The 13,260-nt window shown below is 43.7% G+C and overlaps 1 protein-coding gene across 2 annotated transcripts in view; it reads right to left on the reverse strand.

Annotated features, from left to right (window-relative positions):
* Window positions 1-728: 728 nt before the first annotated feature.
* The window catches only part of INO80D (INO80 complex subunit D), a 40,056-nt gene continuing 27,524 nt past the window's right edge, over window positions 729-13,260 (reverse strand). For both annotated transcript variants that reach the window (XM_084818463.1, XM_084818454.1), the window contains 4 exons: window positions 10,368-10,501; window positions 8,776-8,993; window positions 6,315-6,472; window positions 729-3,230 (listed from right to left, as the gene is read on the reverse strand). In XM_084818463.1, the coding sequence (XP_084674589.1) occupies window positions 2,059-3,230; window positions 6,315-6,472; window positions 8,776-8,993; window positions 10,368-10,501 (1,682 nt within the window). In that variant the 3' untranslated portion in view covers window positions 729-2,058. The remainder of the gene's footprint in view (window positions 3,231-6,314; window positions 6,473-8,775; window positions 8,994-10,367; window positions 10,502-13,260) is intronic.

Raw genomic sequence — 13,260 nt, forward strand, 5'->3', positions numbered from 1 at the left:
GGAGATTTCACAAGGTTCAAAGCACAATAATGTTTTCCAACTACTTATGTCTTTTCAAGGGCAGACTCCTACTACCTGATCCTTTCAAGATAATAAGCAGCACAATTTTTTAAAAAGAAGGCAACAGTTCTAACTAATGGGAGATCAACAGGCAATCCTTGTAACCCTTTCCTCCCAAAAAGTGTGAGAGCAGAAGGGCCTGTGCCAGATTTTTTCACGTGAGCACCATTGTAAGTGGAATACAAAAGCTACGGTGGGAAATAACTGCTTCAGACACAAAGGAAAATCTTGAGCTCTCTCACGTTCCCAATCTCAAGCCAATTAAAATAGTCTGCTGGAGTGCGCCTACTCTTTATATCTTTTTAATATATTATAAAATTAGTTGAAATTATGTACAGTTCAAACCTGTTGCCATAAGATATAATAAAACCTTTCCATGTCCACCCCAGGGGAGGGGAGGGGGGAAGGAAACCCAAATAGCAAGGATTATTTCCACTGGGCAGAATTTGACTTCAGGAGAAACACATTGCATAATCTACTTTGATTCTTGAAGAATCAACATCACCAGAAGCACGACGCCTATTTGGGGTGAGTGGGTGAAGCGACAATAACAGGGTTGCTTGATAAATAACACTCCACGGAGGAAGTAGCCCATCTGCTGACAAACACCTTAAAATATGATTCTTGCAGCTCTTCAGGGACCATACAGAAATACAAATAGAATCTCTGACTTTGAAAAAGTTTTATGTTATTTATTAGCAAGACCACTGATAAGTGATAGAGAAATGCCTGCTTTAAAACAAACAAACAAAAAACTTCAGCAGCTTATATCCTACTTAGGATGCCTGTTCTTTCTCCAAACCTGGCTTCCCACTATAGATTTTTAAAGGTATCTAAATATTTCTAGAATATTATGGAGCACCATAAGGTCTGTAGAAATCATAATGCTGTAGAAATCTTCTGGAGTATCAATATCTGGAGATGGCTGCAAGTGTGTAAAAATCACTCATCAGTTCTTATATTTGTTTGAATGGGAAAAGGGGTCCACAACAGTTCTGCCAGTTTCATTTAGGAATTTGTTTCCATGTAAGAAATCCGTGACAATGCTGTACTCTACTGGCAAATGCCAGCTTACTAACACTACTGCAGTAATTGATCATCTTTAGGAATTAGCGTTAGGTTTTATCTGAGCAAGCAAATCATTATAATTTATCCCAATACTTAGAGATTTTTAAACAACCACCCTAGGTATGCTGAACCAACAGGTTCAATCTGACTTGTTCTACCAATTCAATCTTCCTTCTGTTTCACAAACTGATTTTCACAGCTCACAGTAGGAACAGTCACTGGTTAGAGGGGCTTCTTCAGGACAGGAAAGAAAAGAACTGCCATTTACCCATCAAAACACACACACACGCACGCAAATACACAAACACATCCCTACACTCATAGAGGTGGTCAAGAGCCCGCTGTTAAGCTGACAGAATGAACATTGAACTATGGCCTTGGCTTAATTCTACAGTGCCCAATTACCAAATTAAAAAGGTTGATCTCCCTTTCATCCCATTTGCACCTTTAAAAATAAAGCAATTCCCCACTTCCTCCCCAGATGCTAATGGGACCGAAAGCTCCGATCTGAACCTTAGGAACTTGCATTAGTTTTGTTTGAGGTATCTTTTCATTTCTGGTTCTAAGGTCAATTACATCCATCTTCTCATTTCTTGGTCTAAGGTCAATTACATCCAGTATCTGTGCTATATTCCCTAACTGGGGTATTAACTGGGTAAGTATAGCAAACCTGCCAGGAGTAAATGAGCACCAATACATAAACAGCACATAAGATCATCAGAGCACAGCTTAGCGACAGGAAAAACCTGGTCTGTACTGAATCAGGACTTTTTGCCCCCTTTTTGTTGTTGTTTAAAATTAAAAAAAAAGAAACGTCTTTAAGAAGGGGATGACAAAAACCAGGAAGAGAGAAGATGGAGGGTGGGTGGGTGGGTGGGGTGGAGGGGAACACAAAGTCCCCAACTGCCTGACATTTACAGTCAGACAAGCTCAGCTGGAGGTGGTGAAAGAAGCAGATGCATTATTGGTACTGGTAGCTGTGGCACCTGTGACTGTGAAGCCTGTTGGAGGAGCTATGGAGCTGTGGCTGGGCTGCAGGTCCTTGGGGATGCCACTGTGGGAACTCAGCTGATGGCCAAAGGCTGCACTGAACTGCGGGAGCTGCTGCTTGGGAGACGTGGAGGCCATGAGTTCAGAAGATGCAGCACCCATGCCACTAAAACTGGTCTGTGGTAACCCCGGAAGCACACTGGAGCTGTTGGGGGTCACGGTGGCGAAGGCAGGCTGTGTGGTCTCTGAGTGCGACGTGGTAGGCGGTGTGGACAGGGAGGTGGAAAGGAGGTGTCCATCTGCGCCAAGCAGGTTGCTGAATGGAGAAGGGTCCCCAAGGTTGACAGGGAGGTTCCCCCAGTGAGTTCTGGGGTTCACCACCCCACTAAGTGGCACCTCCAGCTGCGACGGGAGCAAATGCTGTGCTATGATGGGCATCTCTGCGGAGAACGTAGCTGCCAAGGTCTCGCCAGGATAGGAGGTGGCATGGGGGGACGTTATATGGTCACTGTAGGGCGACGGCACATGCTCGCTGTCATAATGGCTTCCATGGGGTGAGGAGTGTGAATGGTCACTGCTGTATTGCTGTCGTGAGGTGATTAGGTCATCTGCCTTGCTTAGCAGCTGGGCAGGGTGTGGCCTCTGGGAGGCATGGCTGCCATCATGAAGTCCTTGGAACTGTCCTGGGAAGGCTCTCTCCCCAAGCCCACTCTGGCTTATCAGAGTGGCAGAAGTAAGGCCAACGTTGGCAGGGGCAGAGAATTGCCCCTGAATCTGCCCTGCCAGGGGCGTAGGTGGGTTGGATAAGGTAGCGGAACGGAGCAAGCTCTCATCCAGGTCCAGGCTAGAGAAATTGTCATCGTGTACTATACGCCCGTTCAGCAGCTCACCTAGATCTGCATTGACTTCCCGGCTCAAGGATTGAATTCCTGAAGTTTCAGCACCTGTGGAGAACACCCCTATGCCTCTGTCCGACAGCTCCTGAACTGGCACGCCATCCGTCTGGGTGAGCACTCCAATAGTACTCAGGCACTCAAGAGAAGTTACAGCCTGCAAGGCCCGTTCCAGCTCCTCTGCCTCTTCGGTGGTGGGGAGGAGGTCTCCATTTTTACCTGCATTAAATGTTTAAAAAATAGTTAATTAGCATACCATTTATGTATCCATTGGATATACCGGGCCTACGAGATAAGCCAAAGAGGTTAAATACACTAGAGACTTAGAACAAAACTAGACATTTGACCCCAATTGCTAATCACGTGAATGGGGTTTTTTTAACTGAAATTGCAGGGATCCTTGCACAAGCTATTTGCGTCAGGAGGTAAACTTTAATGGGAGCTTCCTTTTTTCATGCAATATTGGGACCTGAGCAGGGGGCAAAGGGTTAAAGCCCCTCTTCCCCGCTAGGGATCCAATGAAGATCCTGATCCCCACCCTGGGGGGTGGCAATTGACATTTGTAAAAGTATTCATGCAAGTGCTATTTTATGTAATGTCTAGCTTGGCCCTTCTTCATCCTTATGTTCTGTATCAGGGGTGGGTAACACACCCTGGCCTTTTGTGTGCCCTCTCACCACCACCTTGCTGCCAAACTAGTGATTTAAAGCAAAAATGTGGGGGGGGGGGGTTGCCACCGCTGTGTTATGTCACCGATTTTTGGTGGCAAATTTGGTGGTGCTGTGTCAGGCGTATGGCCCCAAGTGGGATGGGGTGGAGAATTGGCCCCCACCCCCTTGAAGTTGCCAATCCCATCCTACATACATACTGCACAAAAATGTATATTCTTTCCAGTCCACCAAAAGTGTTATCCGTCTGTTAAAATGAACCTACATGTTACGGAGTAGCTTGAGCAGTCTGTCTACGAAGCTAGGTGTGCTTAGAATAATGATGTGAGTTTTCTGGAAAATTTTGATTCGGGAAAAAAAATCTGCTTCCCTAAACTGAACTAGCCCCTGGTGAGGCAACTTTTTAAATTAATAACAGAGAGGTGTACCATAGGTCAGAGAAGAATTTTCATTTATTTTAATACACCAAAGAAGAAAAGAAGGTTCTTCTCAACTACAGTTGCAAGTTTCAAAGATTTTTTTTTGTTTTAGAGGGCAAGACATGCTTTAACCATAAATGCAAACAGAAAATATGTGTTTCATAAGAACTGGCCAACATTCATGTGAACATTATTAATCAGGGTTGTGTGTATACCATGGGACTGACACACAAACATGGGATACAAAAATTTGCTGCAGAATTTGCTATCCTAAGAACTGGGGGTTCTTAGAGTTTGGAATGTACAGTATAGAAAGCCTTAATAACATGCTATGGTAACATTCTGTACATATTTATTATCCAAGCCACAGTCATTGTCAAAGTATAACAATGCACACAACTACAGAATTAAGCTCACAGCCAAATACATCAATGAAGGAGTCATAGTAAAAATGAACATTAGCACTAATGGCAGTAGATGTTGGAGTTTATCTGCACGGAGGGGATTGGCATCACACCCCACCCCCACCCCCATCCCCAAAGTGCATGCCCCACTGACAACTACATGGTCTGGCACATTTATATGAGGGTCTATGTATATAGATCCCAATGCATGTAGGCCCCAACTGCATGATCTGTACATCACAAGATCAAAGTGCAAAGTGTTAGGACTTACATATGTTGGGCTCGATGAAATTCTAGCCCCAGGCTATGACAGAATGGTCCTATTAATTTCACTGACTAGAGTGGTATGTGATGTGCATAAGAGAGCAAAAATAAATGAAATGAATGCTAAACCCAATTATATTTGCATAGCATTAAAAATAAGGATGGGCACGTCATTCTCTTTTACAACCGATTCCCATGTGACAGCCTAATGATACTAGAACATTTATACAATATATTCCCAGGTTGGGAAAGATTTATAAGCATAAATGGCTCAGAGAGAGAGATGCAGTTGATGCACAGCTGTTTCCAGAATCATGCACTGCCTGTATTTCTCTCTACCTAATTTTATTTATTAACTTAGTACTTTTCAATCCTATTCTTTAACAGTGTTCCCAGGCAGCTAACACTAAAAATGTAAAAATGCAAATGCAGTGAAAACCTCCAGTAAAACACAGCATGGCAATGGGATAGAGCACAAAGAGGCATGTTAAAATTACATGAACTGATTTTTTTTTTTAAGACCTGGAAGAATTAAGAAGTCTTCACCTGGCACTAAAATGCTAGTGAAGCGGGCTCCAGGCAAGCTTCCCTGGGGGGAAAATTCCAAAGATGGAGCACCACAGCCAAAAAGGCCCTGCCCCCAGTTGTCACCCGCCTCACTTCAGAAGGTGGGGTTGGGGGGACATGGAGAAGGGCCTGGAGGACAATTTTAATACCCAGAGAGATGAAAGTGGGAAAAGTCACTCCGTCATGCATCCAGGCAATACAGCTTGGAATGAGTCTGTTTTTAGGCAGCAGAGTGGCTAACACTCCTGGATCTTTCGGATATTATGCAAGAAGTTTGGCCTCTTCAAAGTTACATAAGTGCCCTTTGTAGTCTTTCCTTCAAAAACTGCCCTTTCTAATACAAAGCTTACAATCTGTTCCAATGCATAGTTAGTCGCAATTGCTCTTTTTCCGCCTCTTTTAACACTTTTTCAGAGGTCTCTTTAAATTCACATCATCGAACATTCTATTATAAATTAAAAAATCAATGATAACCTCAAATTCAGGCACAGAGTCAAACACAATATTGAAAAGCCACACAATATTTACATTGATCAACATTCCTTTTCAGAAACTCACATAAAGTACAGTCATGACTTAACAACTGAACAACAAATTTTAATATGTGAATAAAATAAAATCTAGTTTTGTGGGATAGAAAAGACAAGCGTTAAGGGTATATGATCATCCAATAATTGCACAAGTTTGTGCAAGATTACTCTCCAAAGTAGGAGAGACATACATTTCAAGTGATAACAACATCTGCTTGACATTCCCAAATAGATTAGTCCTGGGATCCTGATAATGCTTTAAATCTTGAAGCCTGAGATATGATTTTTTCTATCCTTAAAATTCAGCATTTTCTGAAATTATTTAATTTTTAAAAATATGAAGCAACTTCCAAAAATCCAACAGAGTTCACCTCATTATCTGAGAACTCTGCTTTGAACTGCTCTTTGCCATCAGCACTGATTTTCAGGTAAAACAAGAGAGAGAAGGTACCTTCAAAGAAATCAAAGTCTTGCAAGTCATCAGGCAGCCGCGGCAGGACATCAGAGAAGTCCTCCTGATTCAATTCGAGGTCATGTGGAATGTCTGTGATTTCATTGGCGATGTCATCTGGCAGCTCGTCTGTACTCAGCTCCGGTGTGGAAGGGCTCCTAAGAATACAGGGAAACCAGTCACCCCCTTCACTTTGGCACCATACTGGTTGCTGGGCACTGATCTATGGTGGGATATATGTGTTCTCCCTCTCTCTCTTCAAAGGTTTTAACTGTTCCCTCTGGCCCATACAGTCTGAATCTATGGAGCCATTGTAGTCGTTATGGACAAAGCAGCGATTTGCAATCCTACAGTAGTATCCTATCACTACAAACTGCTCTTGTCAGGCAACCTCTTCCCCCTAAAGATGATGCATGGCTGTAACTAGGACCCATGTACTGGGGCCAGAAAGAGCCCTGCCACTTTTCTACCTCTACTGCTGCACAAAAGTTGGTGCAGAAGGTGCTTGCTGAAGCTGCTGTGCTAATCTTTGGCACAGAAGTAGGAAAAGAGACTACTGCAGTCTTCCCCAGCATGGTGCTCTCCAGGTGTTTTAGACTGCAACTTCCATCAGCTCCAGACAGCATGCCCAATGGTCAGGAATGCTGGGAGTTGTAGTCTAAAACACCTGGAGGCCACCAGGTTGGGGGAGGCTGGACTACTGCATGAACTTGTGCCAATGATTCCCAAACTGTGTACCTCTTGCACTACCAGTGTGATGCAAGGGAAGCTTAAGTGTGTCTTCAACACTGAGACATGATGGATGCAGCCATCACCCCATGCCATTTGGAACTGTGAGAACTGATGCAGAATTGATCCTCTCCATCCCTCTTTTTTCCCAAATATGGGCAGTGAGCGAAGATGCAGAGGGATTCCTCAACTCAGCCCACACTTAGGCAGGCAGGTATAGGGGAATCCCTGAAGTGTCACCATTGCCCAGAAAGAATGGTTCCATTCCTGAGCCTTGACTGGGCAAAAGGGAGGGAGGAATGCCAGGAAGCAATATTAACCAGGCTCTCCTCAAGTTTCAAGGAGGATGCCTGCCCAAGGTTCTGGAGGCTGTTCAAGATATTATATACGTATCACCTAGTAAGTACGAATTCACCTCCTGTTTTAATCCAGAAGAAAACTGCACCCTGGCATCAAAAAATCTAGGAGACACTGGCTGCATTAAGACACTCCTCCAAACCACGGTTCAGAACAGCCTTCCACAACCTGGTTGCAATCAGATGCTTTGGACTACAACTCCCAGCATTCCTGAGCATTGGCCATGCTGGCTGGGACTGATGGGAGTTGAAGTCCAAAACATCCGGAGGGCACCAGGTTAGTTTGGAAGAACATCTTAATATGTTCGTTGACTGACATTCGTTGTTTTGCCAGCTCAGCCGCTATTAAGATTGGCTTATATTACTAGAAAGAAGCCATTAAAGGAGCAATCCTATCAAGATGGACGGTTGCCTCCGACCCCAGGGACAACCACCTATCCAGCGCAGGGCGGGAAGAGTGGCGAGGAGCAGATCTCCTCCTCGCTCCCCCAGCCCTGCTTTCGCAGCTAGACAGCCGATTTCAGAGCATGGGAAGTGGCGCCTGGATGACACATAGGATGTGTCGTACTGGCATTTCTGATCTCCCTGCCCCGCCCCCGGGAACGCCCCCTTTTCGCCATTCCACGCCGCTCTTACGAGTGCGGAGAATGGGGCCGATCGAATCTGGCTACAAGGTGGTGCTGGAGGCAGTGGGGGTCAGGTCTCCAGGAACCGACCTATCCTATGGCTGTCTAGCCACTGACTAGCAGCCATAGGATTGCTCCCTTAGTAGTGTTAAATCTCATACTAATTTAATCCTCAGATTCTATTGGTAAGATATGTCAGCCACATAAATACAATTCTGCCTTTTTCAATACTCTCAGATGCATAAGGAGCATGCAAATATACAATGCCAAAGCAAAGGTCTGCCTATGTGATGGGGCAATTTATTACGGAAGGAAAGAGCTGTACTATATGAAAAGAACACTACATCAGTAGCAAAGAGCGTTACATTAGGTCATAAAGACTGGTTAAAACTGCCTCCAAGTTAGCATAATAAATAGTCCTTGGAAACCTGGCCAGGCAGCAATGCACAGTTAAGAGGTAAATGAGTGAGTGATAATTCTGCAAGTGTGTGGAATAACTGCCCGCAACCATTCACCCCTCTATTACTATCCATGACCCATAATTGCATGAAAGTAAACTTGCACCCTGTTCCTATGCATGTTTATTCAGAAGTAAATCCCACTGTGTTCAATGGGACTTATCCTCAAGTAAGTGCACATAGAATTTCAAATGTACTTATCCTTTTTCTCATAGAATATATTTATTCACTTGGCCCATCTTTTCCAATGCTGGGTAGTCAGTTTAAAAATTAATCGCTGCTGGGCACTGACCGTATATGGGATATCTCCATTGGCAGTGAGACGCTGGTGGGCATACTGAGGTTTCCTTGGGGCACAGCAGGGGGAATTGGTTTTTGGGGACGTCGTGGCCCTCGCCTTCTCTTCTTCTTGTGTTTTTTGGTAAGCGCAGGTGGCTTTGTTTTTTTCCTGGGTTTCCTCTGCTGCTGGTGCTGAACTTTACGGGAGCTGTCTCCTCTCAAGAAGTTGTCCTTTTAAAGTGAGAATGGTAAGAACACATGAAGAACAAGTCCTTTTGTCTTTCTTTGCCACTCCAAAACATTTCTATGTTATGAAAAGCAAAACAGAACACCTGATAACTTGAAAAAATAATGAAACTCAACTCGTTGCATTCTTGCTTGCACCAATGGTGGGTGGTGTGTAGGCTGTATTTTGTGCACATGTCTGCATTAATGCTGCAAGTGTTTAACAAAGCACTGTAATTAAAAAAGGCTGTTTGGGAACTTGGTTTAGGGGAGCCCAATTTGACCTTTGTGCTACTAAGCAAGCAACTACCCAATGACAAAATGAGAGTCATTGATGTGATCTTAGAATTAGCCAAATTCAGACTCCAGTTGTTACTATGAGAACTATGACATAATTTTCTGTGCCTAGCAAAGAGAAAAGGCAGGGAATAATCTTCAAGCCTTTCAGAGGCAGTATGGGGATTGCCTGAGGAAAAAAGAAAACCTGAGTTAAATTGTAAGAGTTTGTGCTTCACTGAGTAACACAAATGGAAGCAACATCTATCTGGGAAACAGAAGTAAACTGTGTGAAATAACTGAAACACTTCTTCCACTTCAGTGTGGCACACCAATATGACAGCCTGAAAGATTAAGTTTATGGCAGCCTTCTCCAACCTGGTGCCCACCAGATGTTTTAGACCACAACTCCCAGCATTAATAACCATTGGCCATGCTGGTTTGGGCTGATGGGAATTGAAATCCAAAATATCTGGAGGATGCCAGGTTTCAAAAGGCTGGTCTATGGTGAGAAAATAAGCAGAAGATGGATACACACACAGAGGGCAAAAATAATTCTTCGGCTGTTACCTGGGACTACTGAACGCAGTCAGACTTGGTTCCAAATAAGCATTCATGGGATCAAGTGACGATGGAGCTCTGAAGTCCCCCCTCCCCCATGTAATCTTTTAAGGTAGCTCAGGTAGATATGGATTTTTAATCATTATTGACAGAAGAGACATGGCGGCCCCATTCAAAGCCCAAATTACAGCCTTCTGAAGGGAGATGTGAAAGTGGAACATGCTGCACTCTGATGTTATGTTGTGGTTTGCTGGAAATACTGGCCAAAATCCAATGTACCATTGGTGGAAGAAATTGCTGCACGAGCAGAGCTGTGGTGCATTTTCCTGATGTACAAGCGCTAGCACACCACACTGTAAACATAAGGTCGGCAAGTGGTTGAGCAAGTTGAAGTTTAGTTGCCTTCTCCCCTTGCGCACAGTTCTGAACTTGGTTTCCACTAGCGCAACGTCATTTGCATTAGTGGCATTACACCTTTGCATACAACCCACTGTTGGGTTGGGTGTGTTTTCTTCAAGTATTCTGACAATCAAATATACTTACCATTTTTTTGGCGTGTTCTTCACACAGGGGTGTCTGATGTGTAATGTCAAAAACTGGCACAGAGCATTGCTGTCCATCGGCAAACTTGGCTGTGCAGCTTGAGAACAGCTGCTGCGACCGGTTCAAGAGGATATCTATATATATTTGTGTCAGGAATAACATTCAAAACTAGAGGGAAAACTATTTGATTTTCAAAAGAGAAAAAAATATAATGCCTTGGATTCTGTTTTCAGTTAAGATCTAAATTTCAACCAATTCCATGAAATGTCATTTATGTTTCAAGCTACAGGAGATGTGAAGTCAAGAGTTAAAGCTGAAAACTGCCATCAAGCAGAACTACTCGTGATTTTGTAATTTACTAAGTCGAGTTTACTGAAGTAGCTATTTTGCTAATGAGTTCATGTGTCTGTTTCTTGGAGATCCTTAATCAATATTGTCATTTATGGGGGGCAACGCAATCAATAGGTTTGCTTTCTAACCCACTAATGACAATCCATACTCAAATATTAAAAAGAGGATTTCTGTCATCCATATATAGGAAGACATTAAAAACGTAAAATCTTCCTGCCTTTATGAAAGATGACACACAGAGGAAGTCAATAAATTGGATCCTGAATTTGAAATTATATTGCTCAGAAAAGATAAACTTAGTGAATCTTTAATCTCTCTATAATTAATTCCACCCCATGCCCCACAATTTGCACCAGCACTTTCCTTCTCTGAGCACGTTTACATGATGTGTTTTCCAGAAACAGCTCTTCGCTGGCTTTGTTCCTGTATTTACTGGATGCGCCGAATCTCCTCTGATCTCGGAAGCTAAGCAGGGTCAGCCCTGGTTAGTACTTAGATGGGAGACCGTCTGGGAATCAGGCTTTCTGCACTGAGCAGGGGGTTGGACTTGATGGTCTTGTAGGCCCCTTCCAACCCTATGATTCTATGACTCTATGACTGAAAGGGCTGATTTGGGAAACCCTATTACACGACCTAATGATGTCACCCTCAATATTTGGGGGTTATTCACTTGCTCATCTTTCAATGTGCTACATTCCATCTTCCATCAACAGGGCCCTTCTGCATTCTACATAGGGCAAATAGGCCAATGGCTATGGAAAAGAATAAATGGACACAAATGTGACATCAGAAATGGCAATATTCAAAAGCCAGTGGGAAAACACTTCAGCCTCCCAGGACACTCTGAGCATTTCTACACCAGCCTAAATTCCTGCATTTAAAATGGGGTTTCTGCTTCCATTTTAAATGCAGGATCACGGCGGACTCCCTTTACACTCACTTCCTTCTCCCGCTTTCCCCCCTTATCTGCGCCTTCAATACATTTCATCACACAGCCACTAGATGACACTGTGGTCTAGCTCCTCTCATTGCAGGTTTTCCTCTTTTCACAAGGGAACTCAAGCAGAACTCAAGTGCTGTAATTTTATAGGTCACTATCGCTGATGTTTTAAAAAATGGAATAAAGGTTATTTAGCGCAGGAGAGACCCTGGAAGTTGACGATGTCATCTAAAGGTCCTGCAAACTTCTGTGAGTAACGAATCTCAATAGCAGGATAAAAGCTATATATAGCAGGAGAAGCCCTCTGTCACTGACTTTAAGGTGGCTGTTGTGGAGCAAAGAAACTTCAAAGGGCGATCAGAGCAAGAGACTGCTGAGTTAGAATTCATCAACGAGTTTAATTCTATCACCAGTGGCTTGAATCAGGATAAAGGATTTTTATGTGTTAACTGGCTTACCTAGGATCAGGATGTTTGTGTTATCAGAAACAACTGCATTGCGAATGACCACTGTTAATAATGTGATTGTCACTCTCAGTACTTTCGGCATTTAATTTCCGTCTAGCCTCACTGTTTATAATTCTTCCCGTTCACCCCACCCCCACCCCATGTGTACTGTATATAAACCTGAAACTCTCCATAATAGCCCAGGCATCTGAGGAAGAGGTCTATAGTCCACAAAAGGTTATGCCAGAATAAATGTGTTAGGCTTTAGGGTGCCACAAGAGTCTTCCTTGTTTTTTCAAGATAAGGGCACTCACTTCACCTCTTCAACAAGTAGCCAGGCGATCAGTGGCATGACCATTATTTCAGGCAATACAGAGGAAGTGAGCAAACACAAATGACTACTATATCCAGGGACTCCTTCCTTGATGGCATAAACATGGGGCAGCGATTTAGGATACGAACACCAATGAATAATCTCTGTGGCAGCTCAAACAAGGGCTGCTGTGCTCACACAAAGCACGGCACCAGCATTTACAGGAGTAGGCAACTTGTAGGCCAACTGGAAGGCCACAACTCCCATCAGTCCTAGCCAGTACAGTTAATGGTGAAGGATCATGGGAACTGTAAGTCAAAACATCTGGAGGGCCACAAGTTGCCCACCCCTGGTTTATATCCTCCATAGGAGGCACCAGTTCATACACAAAGCGCAACCCTGCTGTGGACTTGGCAGCCTTCTGCAGAGCCTGAGGTAACTGTGTGGGGGCTGCCAGATATGTGAATTAGTCCACCAACATATCTAATTAGCCAAATCTAGTCTACAAACAGTCATGCTGAAACCAGACTTTAAAAGCATTTCAGCAGTCTGCCAACCTTCAACATGCCACTTCCTTTCAAATACTTTGTTCTCGTCTCATCTACAAAGGCTCTTTCTGTCCTTAGCCATTCTTGTCTTCATTGTTCCCTTTATAATTCTCAGTCCTTGACTGCCTAGAGTGATTGTAAAATTAAGGCTAAGTTTGTGATTAGAGAGGAGCAGCGGGAAAGAAGCGGTAAAAACCCCCTAAGTGAATTTATAAGGTGTGTGTGGTGGTGGTGAGGAGAGTGGGGAAGAGAGATGGCTCATTAACATTCTGAGCTTGTTGAATTTGGAGTCTTT

Source organism: Heloderma suspectum, chromosome 1 (genome assembly GCF_057233095.1).
Source record: "Heloderma suspectum isolate Gila_16-S chromosome 1, 16-S_ref, whole genome shotgun sequence".
NCBI lineage: Eukaryota > Metazoa > Chordata > Lepidosauria > Squamata > Helodermatidae > Heloderma > Heloderma suspectum.